Raw genomic sequence first — 15,412 nt, 5'->3', positions numbered from 1 at the left:
CTGTGAGACCAAGACAGTTTATTTCCCACCTTAGGACAAGGACTGAAATAGCATCACTGCTTTTAAGTGGGTAAAAGTGGGAGACGGCCTGGTTGTGAGGCCGTGGGGCCGTGCTGAGCGGGGGAAGCGCAGATACCCACAGCACACGTGACCGGACTCAGGAAGGCAGGCCCGGACCCACGAGGTGAGAGGGAGGCCTGGAGGACCACGTGGTGCTCGGGCAGAGTTGTGATTTTGTTTCTTGTGGGATGGGGCCCCAGGCTTGCACATAATGAAATTACAAGGTGGCAAGTCTGAAAGGAAGGGCCCGAATGGGGAAGACGTGAGAGCTGGAGGTGGAGACTCCAGAGTGCAATCCAGCTTCTGTTTTCAGGTCCCACCCTAGACAGCTGGCACAGAAGTCTCCCTCTGGGGCTCAGGGCCAGAGAAGTGATAAAACTTACTTGCAAAGAGCAGTCAGACAACTTGATATCATAGCCCGCGTGTGGGTCTCAGAGCGGGGTCCCTGGACCACCTTGGAACTTAGTCATGCAAACTCCACAGGCCGTACTGGGCCTACAGAGTCAGCAACTCTGGGCGTGCGGTCCAGAAAGCTGCTCTCCCAAGCCCTCGGGGTGGTTGTGAGGCTCACTCCTGTTTGAGAATCACCACTACAGGGTCACTGACCACAGAGAACTCTAGGCTGTGGTTACTGGGGCCGGAGAGGGGCGGGAGAGGGAGGGAAAGGGACATATGAAACAGCACATGACAGACCCGGATAAATACAGGGCAAGGTGCTGGTACCGGGAAGAGCTCGAGGAGATGTTAAAATGCAGACGAGACTATTGGTCAGCTCTGGTCCAAATTCCGGGGAGACAGGCTGAAGCCAAGAAGATGAAGGGTACGCTTATGATTTAGAAGGTGCTCAGTGGCACTTGGTTTACAACCACTCACTTGGATTCTCACCCATTTTCTTCTTTCTCTTCGAAGTCATCCGTCTGACATCAAGCCCCCTCTGCGGGCAGGTGCCAGGAAAGACGCAGGGGTGTGGGGATGGAGACCGCGGGGTTTGTCTGGGAAGGGGAGGCAGAAATAGAAACTTGCTATTACCGCCGCCGTCTGGTAACATAGGGAGGTCGGAGGAGCCTTCATGAAGGGAGAGGGCACATTAAAAGGGGACTCCTGTCAAAGGACTTGCTGTCTTGTGTTAAGGACTTTGGGTGGGTTGGGGGATCCTGGGAGCCCTGTGTGGTTGGGGCAGCCGGGGCTGGAAGGAAAGTAGCCCAGGGAACAGGAGCGATGGTGGAATCCTCCCTCCGTGTTGGGCACCGTGAAGTGTTCGGTGTTTCTGTTCTTTAACCTTCACCCAAACCCCTCTGACCTTGCGAGATAGTAAAGGACGTGATAAACGTTTGGATTTTATCCTGTGGACGATGGACAGGCTTTGAAGTGTTCAAGGAGGAAATGATTTTGGTAGATTCTCTGAACCTCTGGTTCTCAATTCTGACAACTTGAGACAGTGGCCCAAGGGGCTAATTAAAAGAAAATGCAGCCTGCAGCTGTACTCCGGATAAAGGACCCGGGCCTCGGACCGGAATCACGGGCAGGGCTGGAGCCGTCTGGATGACATATCTGACTGCCAGGGAAAGTCAGAGGGTCTGAGTTTAGACTCAGCAAAAAAAAAAAAACATTTTAATTGCTTGACTTTAACAGTGGGATTTTTGTTTTTCTTTCAGGAACATCCAAATCGCGGGTACGTATCCTTTTTATTTCTCCATGTGGCTTCATGATGTGAACTCCACTGTCTGTTTTGCTACTAAGTGTTCACAGCTGTGCTTTATTCGCTTAACAAATGCATCTTGTGCAGCTGACGTCAATGAGGGGCACTCCTGAGTTTCTGGGTAACATTTCTTCTCTTTAGGACATGCTGAGTGCAAGGCACACCTCATTTTATTGTGCTTTGCAAGATGTTGTGTTTTTTAGAAATTGAAGGTTTGTGGCAACCCTGTGTTGTCAGATGATGGTTAGCATTTTTCAGCAATAAAACATTTTTTAGTTAAGGTAAGTGCATTTTTTTTGTTTTGTTTTAATTTTTTTAAATCATTCTTTTTTTCTTTCAGTTTTATTGAGATATAACTGACATACAGCACTGTATACTTTTTTGTACAGGAGATAATTAGGTTTTTTTTTTTAATGGAGATATTAGGGATTGAACTCAGGACCTCATGCTTGCTAGGTCCTATACTCTCCTGTGCTCTCCCCCCGTACATTGTTTTTTTAAGACATAACGCTATTGTGCACTTAACAGACTACAGTATAGTGTAAACATTACTTTTCTATGTACTGGGAAACCTAAAACTTCATGTGACTTGTTTTATTGCAATATTTGCTTTATTGTGGTGGTCTGGAACCAAACCCACAATATCTTCGAGGTCTGCCTTGTACAGTCCTTCTCAGACTAACAATAAAACTATTAAAGCCTCATTTCATTCTTGTCCTTGTGTGCAGTATAAGGGAATAAAAATGTTTAAATTCTCAGCTCCACCTCTGGAGGGTCCCTTGTAAGTTGCTAAACATGCATCAGATACTTCCTGTAATGTTAGCCCTCATTTGTGAATAGGAACCAGTGAGGAGTGTGTTTCGATCCCAGCCTGATTCTCTTTTTCAGAGTTGCTTTGGTTATCCCTTGAGCATCTTCTTCATCGTGATCAATGAGTTCTGTGAAAGATTTTCCTACTATGGAATGAGAGGTAACTCCTTTCGACCCTGCTCTGTTCGGTGGAGAGCGTGAGTTACCGCAGCCACTTCTAACTTTGTTGCCCTCTCTTCCTCCACCACCCTCTGCGGAAAGCACTCCTGATTCTGTACTTTCGATATTTCATCGGCTGGGACGACAGTCTCTCCACCACCATCTACCACACATTTGTTGCTCTGTGTTACCTGACGCCAATTCTAGGAGCTCTCATCGCCGACTCCTGGCTGGGAAAGTTCAAGTGAGTCATGGCAACTTTCCTGTTAACAAGCAAGCCAAAAAGTAATTATAAGCTTTGGGCTTTGGGATGGTGGACTTGGGGAGCAAGGAATCAAGGAGCATTGAACTGGTAGGAGATGGAGCCAGAGTCTATTTCTGCTCATCCTCGTGTCACCAGAGTTTAATACTGTGCCTGGCATTCAGCAGTGTGAATGCAAGTAGCTTTGGTAGGATTTTTTCCTCCTCCAAACACTTATGACATCTTTGTCTCATCTTGAAATAGTAGCTGGAATGCCATCTGTCATTAATGATGCATGAAGAGTTAAGAACAAAGAAGCTCTCTCAAAACATCCCAGCTGCTGAAAGTCTCAAGCGGCTGGATGAGCAGAAAGGACTTGGGGCGCTCACCAGTCCTGCAGGAAGAGCTCTAGGGGTGCACTCAATGGGAGGGGTCATCTGGAAGTTTCCTAAGACTTAATGCAGAAGGAAGTAGAGGCTCTTCCAGGTCCAATGCACAACACGGGCGGAAGCAGGAATATTCAGTGACTGTCTCATAATGTCTCAATATAATTCAAAAATAACTAGTGGACCACTGCTGGCTAAATATTGTTACCAGGCACAAGATATCTCTGACTGTTTAAAGATACAGGTACTAATTTCAGTAGTTGGGTGAAATGAGACCTTGAATCTTTCAAGTAGGTCAAGGAGAAAACAGATCTTCCCCATTCCTCTAGCTCCTGTGGCCAAAATTTTGCTCTAAGCATAACAGTTCTTCAGCAGGCTGCCTTTCAAAGCATGAGCAGGTTTACACAGTTTGAGAAACAAGGACATTCTTATTGGGGCTTTTGAAAGTTGGAAGCAGAGGCCTTCATGTGGTGGAAAAGGAAGTGGACTGCTATTGTACAGTTGACTTGGATTCTCTTGACCTCTTGAAACACAGGACAATCGTGTCTCTCTCCATTGTCTACACCATTGGACAGGCAGTCATTGCAGTGAGCTCCATTAATGACCTCACGGACTTCAACCACGATGGAACCCCGGACAATATTTCTGCGCATGTGTGAGTTGATGTTAACTGAGGCCCTACCCTGACCCCTTACCTCCCACTGCTTGCTTGTTTGGTGCTTTAATTTTTCACCTTTTTCCTTGAACTTCACTGTAAGTGTAAGGAGGCCTTTCCTCCCACGGCAGCGCAGAGAAAGCTGTTGAATTGACTCAGAATTGGGTCTTCAGTATGTCAGTGTCATTGCTCACTGGAAGGCTTGCTGTCTTGGGTGCCTCTCCCATCAGGCACGGTCAGTGTGTGGAGTCTTCCCTAGAGGGGCATTAGCTCCCACAGACCTTGATCATTAATTGCACCAGGTTTCCTCAAGATTCTATACCTTTAGTTCTCTGTCTTGGACCACATTACTGCTCATTTTTGAGTAAATCAGTTTCATAAACATTTGTTCCAGCCCTGGGTTCTGCGTTCTTGCTGAAAAGTGCTGTTGACAACAGCTCCTCTGTGAGATTGACTCCCCTTCGTTGCAGTCTGGCCTAGCAGACAAGTGGTAAAGATTTATTCTGTTCCCTGTTCTTGGGCTTTGGTTCCTTGACCTAGGAGTAAACCATCTTATGGTTTGGGAAAATATAATTGAAATTCAAATTAGTATCTGCCATCCCTGTATTTCTGGTTTGCTAGTCAATCGGACAGCCATCCAGATTAGATCCCTGGATGTAACACCTATGGCGGAAATGTGTTAGTGGAGGGGAGTGGTTACGAGCATAGTCCACAGCTCAGACTTCCAGGATCTGAGTCCCGGCTCTGAGTCCCACAGAACAGCTGTGTGACCTGGGCCAACTTATCTTCCCCATGCCTCCCTCAGTTTTATAATCTACAGTATCGATTAAGACATGGACTTTGGAGCCAGGCTGTATGGGTTCAAATTCTGGCTGTGCCCCTTACGAGTTGTGTGATCTTCAGCAAATTTCTTAACCTCTGTGCTCATGTGTCCTCATTTGTAGGACTGTTACGCATTAATCTGGGTAGATCATCTAGAACCCTGCCTGGCAAGCGATAGATATTCAAGAAAGCCTGGCTACTTATTTTATCTCCTGGGATTAGGTACTGAAACATGCCCACAAGCCTCATAAGACTACATAGTGGCGAAGGTATAGCTCAAGTGGTAGAACACATGCTTAGCATGCAAGAGGTCCTGGGTTCAATCCCCAGTACCTCCTCTAAAAATAAACAAACCCAATTACCTCCCCCTAATCCTGCCCAAAAAATAATAAGTAAATAATACAATAATAATTAAATATTTTTAAAAGACTGCATGGTATATAACATTAAATTGGCCATGTTTTTGTTGTTCTTTAAAATGCTCAGAGTGACAACATCAAACACAAGTTGTGTAAAGAGGCAAACAAGATGAAAGAGGTGCTTCAGTCAGTTAATCCAGGGAGATGGGCATGATTTTTTAAAGAATTCTTTCTATGGGCAGTGTCTTCCTTGACTTTATCTGTTTCATAAAGTATTTTTTAGCATTTTTAAACAATGTTAGCAACCAAGAAGATATGGAATAAACATTTATAAAACCTGAAATGTGTAGTGACTACTGTAAATCTAACAAAATTACAAGATGAGGTTTGGTAAATTCTATGAATGGTTTTTCTTTTTTCAATTCAGGAGGTAAAACACAGATAACTTGGAAAATACAAAAGCAAATTGAAAAATAATCCTTAACCCCTTTTATTATTATAAACTCTTTTCATTGTAAAAGATCATAATAATAAACCTTTTGCTCTACTTTTTTCCAGTCTTCTGTACTTTGTAAACAAGTTAAGGTCATACTCTATAACCTGATACTCTGCTTTGCAATTAAATCATGTTTCCAATGTCTTTTAATGACTCATATGAGTCTATTATGATTGTACCAGAGGCAATGCTTAAACATTTCACTTACCCATTTAGGCTACAAAAGAACCACACATAAAGCTTTGTTCAGTATTCAAAGCATTGCTTTAAATTTTCTAGATGGTAAATTATTAGATAAAGATATGAATTTGAAGGCCCTTGAGTTCAAGTTCCATTCAGCTGTCAAGACTGCATTCCTGTGAATTATCTTCTCATACGGGGTGAATCCCTTCTCTTTGTTTACCATTGTGCCTTGTCCTCTGAGGGAAATTAGTGGAAAGAGAGGTTCCTGCATCTAAGGATCTCACATCCTGCCCCTTCTCCCACCTACCACTTTCCACAGGGCGCTGTCCATGATTGGCCTGGCCCTGATAGCTCTGGGTACTGGCGGGATAAAGCCTTGTGTGTCTGCATTTGGTGGAGATCAGTTTGAAGAGGGCCAGGTAAGAGCATGCATCTCCACAGAAACCATGTAAGTGATTATAATCAAATTCCACTGACACAGAGTGTATTCTCTATTGGAGGTTTTTCAAGTATATATAAGACGCTGACTGAAACCAAGTTAGAAGTCAAATCAGATCATCTGCCACAGTTGATCAGTTGACATATAGCCCAAGTCATCATACTTTATCTTTCTTATTACAGGAAAAGCAAAGAAACAGATTTTTTTCCATCTTTTATTTGGCCATTAATGCTGGAAGTTTGATTTCTACGATCATCACTCCCCTGCTCAGAGGTAAAAAATATCTGAAGGAGATCTTGGTTTTTCTTTTTTTAATGATGGAGAGAAGTCAGGTGAAAAGTTTAGTCTCTGCTGGTTTTGTTCAGTTCTCCCTACGCCCGCTGTCACATATATCCTGGAGGACATAGTGAAACCCATGATTCTAACTGCTTTTCTTTCAAGATTGACCTCCTTTGCTAATCTTCTTTGAATCCCTTATCCCAGTGGCCACTGAAGAATCTAGACCATCGTGAGCATAGCAATTGATTTTTCTAAATCATTATTAATAATTCAAAGTCCTTATCCGTGGTAAGAGATAAAATAAGAGAGTCTGTTTGGAAACTATGCCGGACAAGTGGGCCATAGATGACATTTTTTGCCTTCAGGCTTGGCTCCCCAGTGCCGTTCAGTGAGTTACGAAGAATTTAGCAGGCAAGGTTTTATTCTTTGCTTCCCTATCATTTCAAGTGTTTCTAAAAGAACTACCCCAAGAAAGAGAAGGGGACAGCAACTATCAGCAGCACTCAGATTTCTGTGCTGGCAGACGCTCCAGTGAGAGTTTGTGAATTTCCCACATGGAAGGGTATATGTGGGGACAAATTAGACCAAAGCAAGACCATGGTGCCTACACTTGAAGTCAGAATAAATTATGAAACAAGATAATTTGTGGGGTTTATGTATTTCTGCCTAGAGTAGTAATTTGAAGGTGACACAGAAGCCCCATTCCAACTTGCTTTATATAAAAATTTACTACCTTTTACTCTTGCATTCTATTCCCTGACCTCCCCTCCCCTCCCCCACCTCCAGGTTCTACTAGAATATGTACTGTGTGCATTTGAATGTGTAAAATGACCATTTTGAAGGAAAAGTCATTACTCTCATACCCATATAAAGGGAGCATGTCACCAAGATTTTATATAAGTTATTAGTTAATGAGAGAACTGGAAAGCTGATATAATCAGTTCAAATGAGGATTTGACTAATGGAGATTTCTGTTCTTTATGGGGGGAAATTATTTTGCATTGCTATTTTGTATTGTTCTGAACAGGAAATGATTGACTATAGTTTTCTACCTCGGTAACTTCTTTTTCTGCAAAACTGTGAAACAGCTAGTCAAAGGCAAAGTCAAACCCAATAGGACCAGATGTCTCCTGGAGGCTCCAGCACTCCATTGAAAGGATTTCCAGTAATTTCTGTTGCCCCTTCCAAAGTCTTAATTTTTTTCCTGCCAGCCCTAGGATTTCAGAGCTAAAAGAGATCTTCAGGCAGGAGTTGGGAGCCTATGGCCCACAGGCCAAATCCAGAAATCTGGACAAGACCATCCATGTGTGTATTGTCCACAGCCACTTTCACCCTGCAAAGGCAGGGCTGTGTAGTTAGGACAGTCCACAGCCTCTGACTCTTCACAGAAAAGTTAGTTGACCCCTGCCCTGGGTCATCTCATTGTTTTCTAACTAGCATGAGTTCAGGAACATACAATCTTGATTTTCCAGAGTCCTTTGATTTTACTGACTGAATCCCACTTTCTTCAAGTTACTATATCCAAGTCATTTTTATCTCCCCGACTAAGTAAGTCAGCAGAACATAAGAGTTCCCACTGATTTTGGCTTAGCTGGTATCAGACATCTACGTAGGGGCTGAGATTAGAACCTGCCTCCATCTCCTGCTCTTCCTACCACAAAGCTGTTCTGCTCAGCTGGGAATGACATCAATAAGGCATGTGAATAAGTCTAGAACATTAAGTGAGAATATTATGTAATAACCAGTTAGGGATTTAAAAAACTGTGAAATTGATGAGCATTACCATTATCATAATGAACTTTAATCTTGTAATTTCTCCTCAGTTCAAGTGTGTGGAATTCACAGTAAACAAGCTTGTTACCCATTGGCGTTTGGGGTTCCTGCTGCTCTCATGGCTGTGTCTCTGAGTAAGTAGGAATCAGTGGAATTAATACAGTCCTATGATCAGGGCAGACCCTCACATTAATTACTGTGACCAATTTTTATCTATTTTTTATTTTATTTATTTATTTTGGGGGGTAATTAGGTTTATTTATGTATTTATATATGTCTGTATGTATTTATTTGTTTATTTATTAAAGGAAGTACTGGGGATTAAACCCAGGACCTTGTGCCTGCTAAGCGCACACTCTTCCACTGAGCAATAATCTCCACCCCAAGGTTTCAGTGTTTGTATGTGAGAGTACAATATAATATTGCTCAGAAGCTCCTGTGATTATTAGAATCAAAAGCACTTTCTAAACTGGGAGGTACCTAAGTAAACTCATTTTATGAGTAATCCCAGTATTTCTAAAACAAGGTTATAATTCATACAGAAGCACATCTTCTGGGTCACAGGTAGCTCTGTCAGACACCTGGCTAACCCACCTTCTTTGCCCTCCCCAGTTGTGTTTGTCATTGGGAGTAGGATGTACAAGAAGTTCCAGCCTCAGGGCAACGTCATGGCTAAAGTCGTCCGGTGCATTGGGGTAAGTATTTCAATAGCTCTCTCTCCATCATATTAGTCATCCTAGAACCTTCTGCCTCCTTTAAATTAAAATTCAGTGAACCTTTGACTTTCCTTGAAGCATTGTATTGGTGTTCTTTACTATTTTGAGAAATTGAAGTTTCTTATAAAGCTCATCAAATGGAAAAGGACCCAAACAGAACTCGAAAAGAGAGGGATGGAAATGGCTCTTGAACTTAAAACATCGGTGGTGAAAGAAAAGCAAATCAGAGGGACTCTTCACCTGTCAAAATGACACACTGTGTCTGATGTTTGTCGGGGAGCAGTGAAACAGCAATATAGAGGCGCAGTTTTGTGATGCCCGTCAGGAGTCTGAGGCCTGGAGAGTGTCAGCAATGCTACTTTCAGGAATAAAGGCCAAGAAAATCGCTCTGAAAGATGAACACAGATTCACGTGAGAAGATTATCAATGTAATATTTAGAAAAAAAATGTATGACAAAAATCTAAGTCAAGCAACTTGCTGACAGTAGAATAATGCTTAACACAGTACCTCCGTGCCGTGTTACGCAGCCAGGAGAAGTCTTGTCTTCAGAGACTGTTTGGTGATGGGAACGTGCAGGTGTGGTCTCTTCCATGTGCATCTGCAGGGATATGTCCACACAGGCACATTCAAAGGCAGGAAATAAATGCTGAGCCTGGGAATCTTTAAATAATGGAGTCAAATAACTATATTCCCAAATATGCTGCCTATTTTTTAAAAGGAATATGTACATTGTATAATCAAGGGGGAAAATGTGTTACTCATTTATTAAGAACTGTGGATAACCCTTTGGATGTCAAGGTAGCCTGAAGATAATCTCAGTCACCTCCTTTCCCCTTTTCCTGACATTATCGTGTTAAATTGTACGTGTGCTTTACTTTGTGACATAAAGGTGTCCTCTGAGGGTCAAAAAAAGTTCCCCCGCCTCACGTGTCTTCCCTTTTCCTCCTGCACTTTCCTCTAACGTTAGAGCTAGCCCCACCGAAAATCTTCTCCCAAGCTAAGAGGGGATGTCCGGTTCCAATGACCTCTCCAAGTCCTTCCTTCCCAAGTAATGGGTGACTTAGTTCAAAACTCCAAAAGAACAACTTCAAGCTATTTCAGGTTATGAGAATTATATTTCCCAGTATCCTACGTCAGCCTGCAGCTTTGAGTTACTGCCTTTAAGTCACAGGCTTGTCCCCACCTGGCATCACTATCGCCCTCTTGCTGTCACATCATTATGAATGCACTGTGCTCCACTGAAGGCTTCTTACCAAGGAATTTTGGAAGCCTCTAATTTTATAATGGGTAGTGGTGGGTAAGTATATTTTTCTGATCAGTGTTGACATATTTTAGAATATGTTCAACCATAATCTTTATTTTCCTCTAATACTTTTTCTATGTGGTGAGTTCTCACTCTCCTTTGTGTGACTGTAATACATTATTATAGACCTTTGCTATCCAATATGGTAGCCAGTAGCCACGCATGGCTATTGAATATTTGAATTGTGGCAAGTGCAACTGGGGAACAGAATTTCAAATTGGATTTCACTTAAATTAATTTAAATTATGTAATTTGTTATACAGGTATTTCTATGTAGTAGATTCTCTTCAGTTTAAAAACCAATGTTCAATTAAGTTATTGGAAAACTTTTTAAAATGTTTGAAACAACTTAGGTATGTAAGTCTAGTTTTTCAAACACAAATTTTATGAAATGTAAATTCAGATCAAACACTTCTGATAAAAAAATTTAGCATCTGAATAGAAATGTGGTCTAAGTGTGAAATATTCTCTGGAATTCGAAGACTTGATATGAAAAGAAAATGTAAAATTTTTCATCATTTTTTAATACTGATTACATATTAAGATCATATTTTGGGTTTGTTGGGTTAAATAAAATATATTTTAAGTGAATTTCACCAGTTTCTCTTTTACTGTTTAATACAGCTACCAGAAAACTTAAATTGCTTATGTGTCACGTGTTATGTTTCTACTGAACACTCCTCTCTAGAAAATCTGGAGAGTACAGTAGTAACAGCGTGATGCCGTTTACCCTAACTCAAACACCCTCAGTTAGTAAGGGGTTGAAATAAATGCATGTTCTGTCTTTAGCATCTTCATGATTCTAGCATCTCCAAGTTCATATTTTGCTTCTCTCATAAGCCTTCCATTAAAAGGAGTTGAACTGAAGTGTGCTTCACTGAAAGTAGTCACTTCTGTTTTGAAATTTGATTTTTCTTCCTTTCTTCAGTTTGCCATCAAAAATAGGTTTAGGCATCGGAGTAAGGAATTTCCTAAGAGGGAGCACTGGCTGGACTGGGCCAATGAGAAATACGATGTAAGTGATTATTATTGCTACGATGGTCCCAGTAATCATAAATCCCGTTATTAAGGCTACGTGGACAAAATTGTCGGTTGTAGCTTCATAAACTTTATTAGCATTTTAAATAAGACTGTGTGTGGGAGTGTTTATTTATATTGAAAAGAACTGGGTACACAATGGATATAATTTATCTGGAAATAATAATGCCTTTCATAGATTTTCATATGGTATAATCTGCCATTAGTTACATGTCATTGCGATCACATAACTTTGGTTTGAATATGGAAGAGTTAAGTGGTGGTGTTGGGATTTACATTTAGTGGAATTTATATTTAAATTTGAGTAATTTACTGCCTGAACAGATGTTTTCACTCATGTATTAAACGCCTTAGGAATTTTTGGTTTTCTAAAGATAACTGCAATAGGGTTCTTAGAATAATTAATCACCTCCCAGCTTGTCTCCAGATGCAAATATGTCTGTGCTGAAAATAGCATTGTGTGGTGGCTGTGAGTGACACAAGTCGTGGCTGATTTGTCCTTACAGGAGCGGCTGGTCTCTCAAATCAAGATGGTTACAAGGGTGATGTTCCTGTACATTCCGCTCCCCATGTTCTGGGCCTTGTTTGACCAGCAGGTAACAGGAAACCCTGTTTCTGTACATCTTCATTTAACAAAACATTCTTCAGGCATTACCAGGCACCAAGTGGTACTTCCTTAGTGCTTAGCTACTAAAAATGTTCTCTTCCAGATCCTTTTGTATATTTCACTTATTTGGTAATCGTTAGATCACCTTGGCTTTCTTTTTTAAAAAAACAACGCTAGTTAGTTCTATACACATTTCTGTGGCAAAACAATGAAGAAAATTAGGTGGGGGCAAGTAGAGAGTCTTGGGAAAGAGCTGATCAAAGTATCCAGGACTCCTGCCAGTCAAAGTGAGAATAAAGTGTTAGTTTTTCAACTGATACAGCATGGTAAAAGAGTGGATTTTTTCCCCCTTAATGGAGCTACTGGGGATTGAACCCAGGACACCATGCATGCCAAGCACGCACCCTACCACTGAGCTACACCCACCACCCCCAGCAGGGTAAAAGGTACATTATCTTTTATGGGATCCAAAGAATATTTAAACTGAGAGAGACTTGATATCTTTCAAAATGAAATGGGATGCTTGGGCTAGAAGTGCCATCCAGGGACGTGAAATGACTCTGCCTGAGTCACTCTTATCAGAGCAGGAACTAAAAGAGATCATTGACTTGTCCTCTGCTCTTTCTCCCACAGCTAGAGAACACATGCCTGGGAATTTTTCAAAACAGAGTTAGAAAAACCCCATGAGTGATACTCAGTCACCAAAGTATTAATATATTATTTCTTTTAGAAACTGGAGTTAAAGAAAAAATTTACAAACATTTATGGTTTTACTGTGCAGGAAGGATTATTAGGGTAAACTATCTTTTGGGAAAAAATTTTTGAGTGTAGACGTTAATCTCCTTTTTTGTAAGTATGCGTCTTAAGAACCAGTTTTGCATGTTGGGTAGGGACCAGTTATTGAAACTGAACTTGCACTAGAAATGCACTCAGTACCTTTTAGCTGTGTGACTTCGTGTAATCCTTTAATCCTTCTGAAAAGGGTACTAACCCAGGGTAAGGCTGTGAGGATCAAAACAGAGACTGTACATTAAGTAATCAGTGGCTGGCATATATTAAGAACTCAGCCAGTGACATATTTCTTGACTTTTTACTACGTCCTCCTAGTGTAAGTGATAGATTGTGTTGAGACATTTCCATGTTCAGTCCTCCATGGAATGTATGATATATTCTTATACAGTCCTGTGTCACCTTTTACTGTAAAATAGGTTGAATATAAGTAGGCTACCCAGGTTTAATCCATCACGCTCTTGATGGAATTACATTTTCGGACAGCCGAGCCTGCCAACAGTAGACTCAACGATAATAATGTTCCTGAAGTTACCATACCACTGAATGTAAAATATCCTCAGGGTGGGAAGCTGCTTTCACCTGGCAGGTGGTGTCAGCTTCCCAGCAAACCTCAGAAATGCATTTTTGTCTTTCCTAAGGATGGCTTATCCCAGAGTAGTACTCACTGGATTCTGCATGAGGGGTTGGAGTACTATATGTTGTGTTAACTCAACAGCAGAAATGCATGTCATTTCTTCTTACCTATAATCACAGTGGAGCTGGGAGATGAGCCTGATGTTGGAAAGAAAATGTTTAAACCCTGTAACAGTTCAGACCTCCTTCCTGATTTTAAAGAGACCCTACACTGACTTGTGAAATGTTTAAGACCCCCGGTCCCAAATGATGCAGTAAACTTATTTGTTTTTAAGGGCTCCAGGTGGACGCTGCAAGCAGCAACTATGAGCGGGAAGATTGTAAGTTTGGCACATGGAGATGTTTCATGGCCACTGGTCACTATTCCTTTGTTTTACTCCCTTTACCCTCTTTCTCCTCCCCTCTCATAACATTCCAAACTGCCCCCCGCATTTGCTCCTCTGTGTGAATTTATCCATGAAATTTTTCCCCCTCTTTTTAGGGAATTATTGAGATTCAGCCGGATCAGATGCAGGTAGGAGAAAATATTTAAGTCCCTTTCAGAGATCAAAGCCACCTTTGAGACAAGAGTAACAGTTCACCTCCACTTCATCTGCAGACCGTGAATGCCATCTTGATTGTTATCATGGTCCCCATCATGGATACTGTGGTGTACCCTCTGATCGCAAAGTGTGGTTTCAGTTTCACGTAGGTGACCGCAGGTTGGGATCGGGGTTGGGGCTCCATCTGTCCTAGGGCTTTGCAAGCGGGCTATGCTCCCTCAGCTCCCAAAGCCTTGGTGGAAGGAATGTCCGGCTCCCCTCCCATAACACCCACCACGTGCGGAGCTTTTCAAAGAAATATTTTTGAATCAGATGTCTCTGTGCCAATGTTTCTGAAAGTTTGCCCTCCAAAGTACTATTAATGGCAGCCTGAAAACGCCTCTTAATAAGGCTCTCTCGTATATGTGTTCAATAGAAATTTTAACTATGACCCAAAGTAGCACTTGAATGATAGTTTCTAGAAATTAAATGTAAAAATGCAAATGAGAAGCTTTATTACATTTATCCTCCTTAGTCTTGGGCATGCATAAGAGACAAAGGCTGCTTTGAATTCATGTGCTTTGAGGGGAAGTTGGTTTTGTTGGGGGGTTGGGTGGGAGAGGAGTGCTCCCTTTGGAGGTTTCCATTAGCTCACCTGAATGCAGCCGATGGAAATTCTTTCTCTTGCTTGTCCTGCCAGTCCCTTGAAGAAGATGACAGTTGGGATGTTCCTGGCTTCCATGGCTTTTGTGGCAGCTGCAATTGTGCAGGTGGAAATTGATGTGAGTTGCCCTGATTCTGCAGTGCCTTTCCTGGTGGGGCTGGTGGGGCATTCAGAAGCCTTCTTTCTCCAGGACTGCGAGTAATCAGGGGAGGCCAGAGATTTGCTGATTAAACCAAGTCTGGAGCTGTGAACAATGTGCCATGGGGCAAAATAGTCCCTTTGAGTCAGCATGCCCTGCTTCAGTGACACTGGGATTTGAGAGAGGGCATTGTAGGGAGAATGCAGAAGCCCTGAGCAGGGTGTGAGGCAGGAAAGCAGAAAGCACTGTGAGGTGATATTTAGAGCACTGTGTCCAGGGCTGAGTCTGGGCTTCCAGAGTTACAAGGGGTGACATTGGCATCCAAGGAGAGCAGACACCACCACAAGATCAGCAGTCATTTAGGCTCTGGTTACTCTGACCCCTCAGATAGTAGGCTTTGTAACCTGGCATCCTTTGACCTGGAGGTGGCTAGGTGGGACCAAAAGCAGCCTCCTTCTGATTGCTTCCACCTTCTGGATGAGCATCACTTTCTATGGGGGCCATGGGTGTGGGAATTGGAGCCTCATGGGCTTCGTGGTGGGTATTTGGTGAGCCTCAGCCAGCACAGCTTTCCTTGGCCAGGGGGACAGTGACTCCAGGGCCATGGTTAAGGTCACTTTCAATATGCACTGAAGAC

The 15,412-nt window shown here is 42.3% G+C and overlaps 1 protein-coding gene across 2 annotated transcripts in view; it reads left to right on the top strand.

Moving 5' to 3' along the window:
- The window catches only part of SLC15A1 (solute carrier family 15 member 1), a 43,987-nt gene that overhangs the window by 12,823 nt on the left and 15,752 nt on the right, over nucleotides 1-15,412 (top strand). Inside the window, exons 1-15 of one of the 2 annotated variants that reach the window (XM_031684411.2) lie at nucleotides 773-880; nucleotides 1,716-1,732; nucleotides 2,648-2,729; nucleotides 2,831-2,972; nucleotides 3,891-4,010; nucleotides 6,190-6,289; nucleotides 6,492-6,582; nucleotides 8,412-8,495; nucleotides 8,974-9,056; nucleotides 11,310-11,396; nucleotides 11,926-12,015; nucleotides 13,727-13,771; nucleotides 13,933-13,965; nucleotides 14,050-14,138; nucleotides 14,673-14,754. In XM_031684411.2, coding sequence (XP_031540271.2) covers nucleotides 802-880; nucleotides 1,716-1,732; nucleotides 2,648-2,729; nucleotides 2,831-2,972; nucleotides 3,891-4,010; nucleotides 6,190-6,289; nucleotides 6,492-6,582; nucleotides 8,412-8,495; nucleotides 8,974-9,056; nucleotides 11,310-11,396; nucleotides 11,926-12,015; nucleotides 13,727-13,771; nucleotides 13,933-13,965; nucleotides 14,050-14,138; nucleotides 14,673-14,754 — 1,224 coding nt within the window. In that variant the 5' untranslated portion in view covers nucleotides 773-801. Of the gene's footprint in view, nucleotides 1-772; nucleotides 881-1,715; nucleotides 1,733-2,647; nucleotides 2,730-2,830; nucleotides 2,973-3,890; nucleotides 4,011-6,189; nucleotides 6,290-6,491; nucleotides 6,583-8,411; nucleotides 8,496-8,973; nucleotides 9,057-11,309; nucleotides 11,397-11,925; nucleotides 12,016-13,726; nucleotides 13,772-13,932; nucleotides 13,966-14,049; nucleotides 14,139-14,672; nucleotides 14,755-15,412 lie in introns of those variants that run through there. The other variant, XM_015242758.3, reaches the window with a different exon arrangement.

This window comes from Vicugna pacos, chromosome 14 (genome assembly GCF_048564905.1).
Source record: "Vicugna pacos chromosome 14, VicPac4, whole genome shotgun sequence".
Taxonomy (NCBI): domain Eukaryota; kingdom Metazoa; phylum Chordata; class Mammalia; order Artiodactyla; family Camelidae; genus Vicugna; species Vicugna pacos.
Note: the sequence above shows the minus strand (reverse complement) of the source record. Positions and strands in the feature narration are given on the sequence as shown.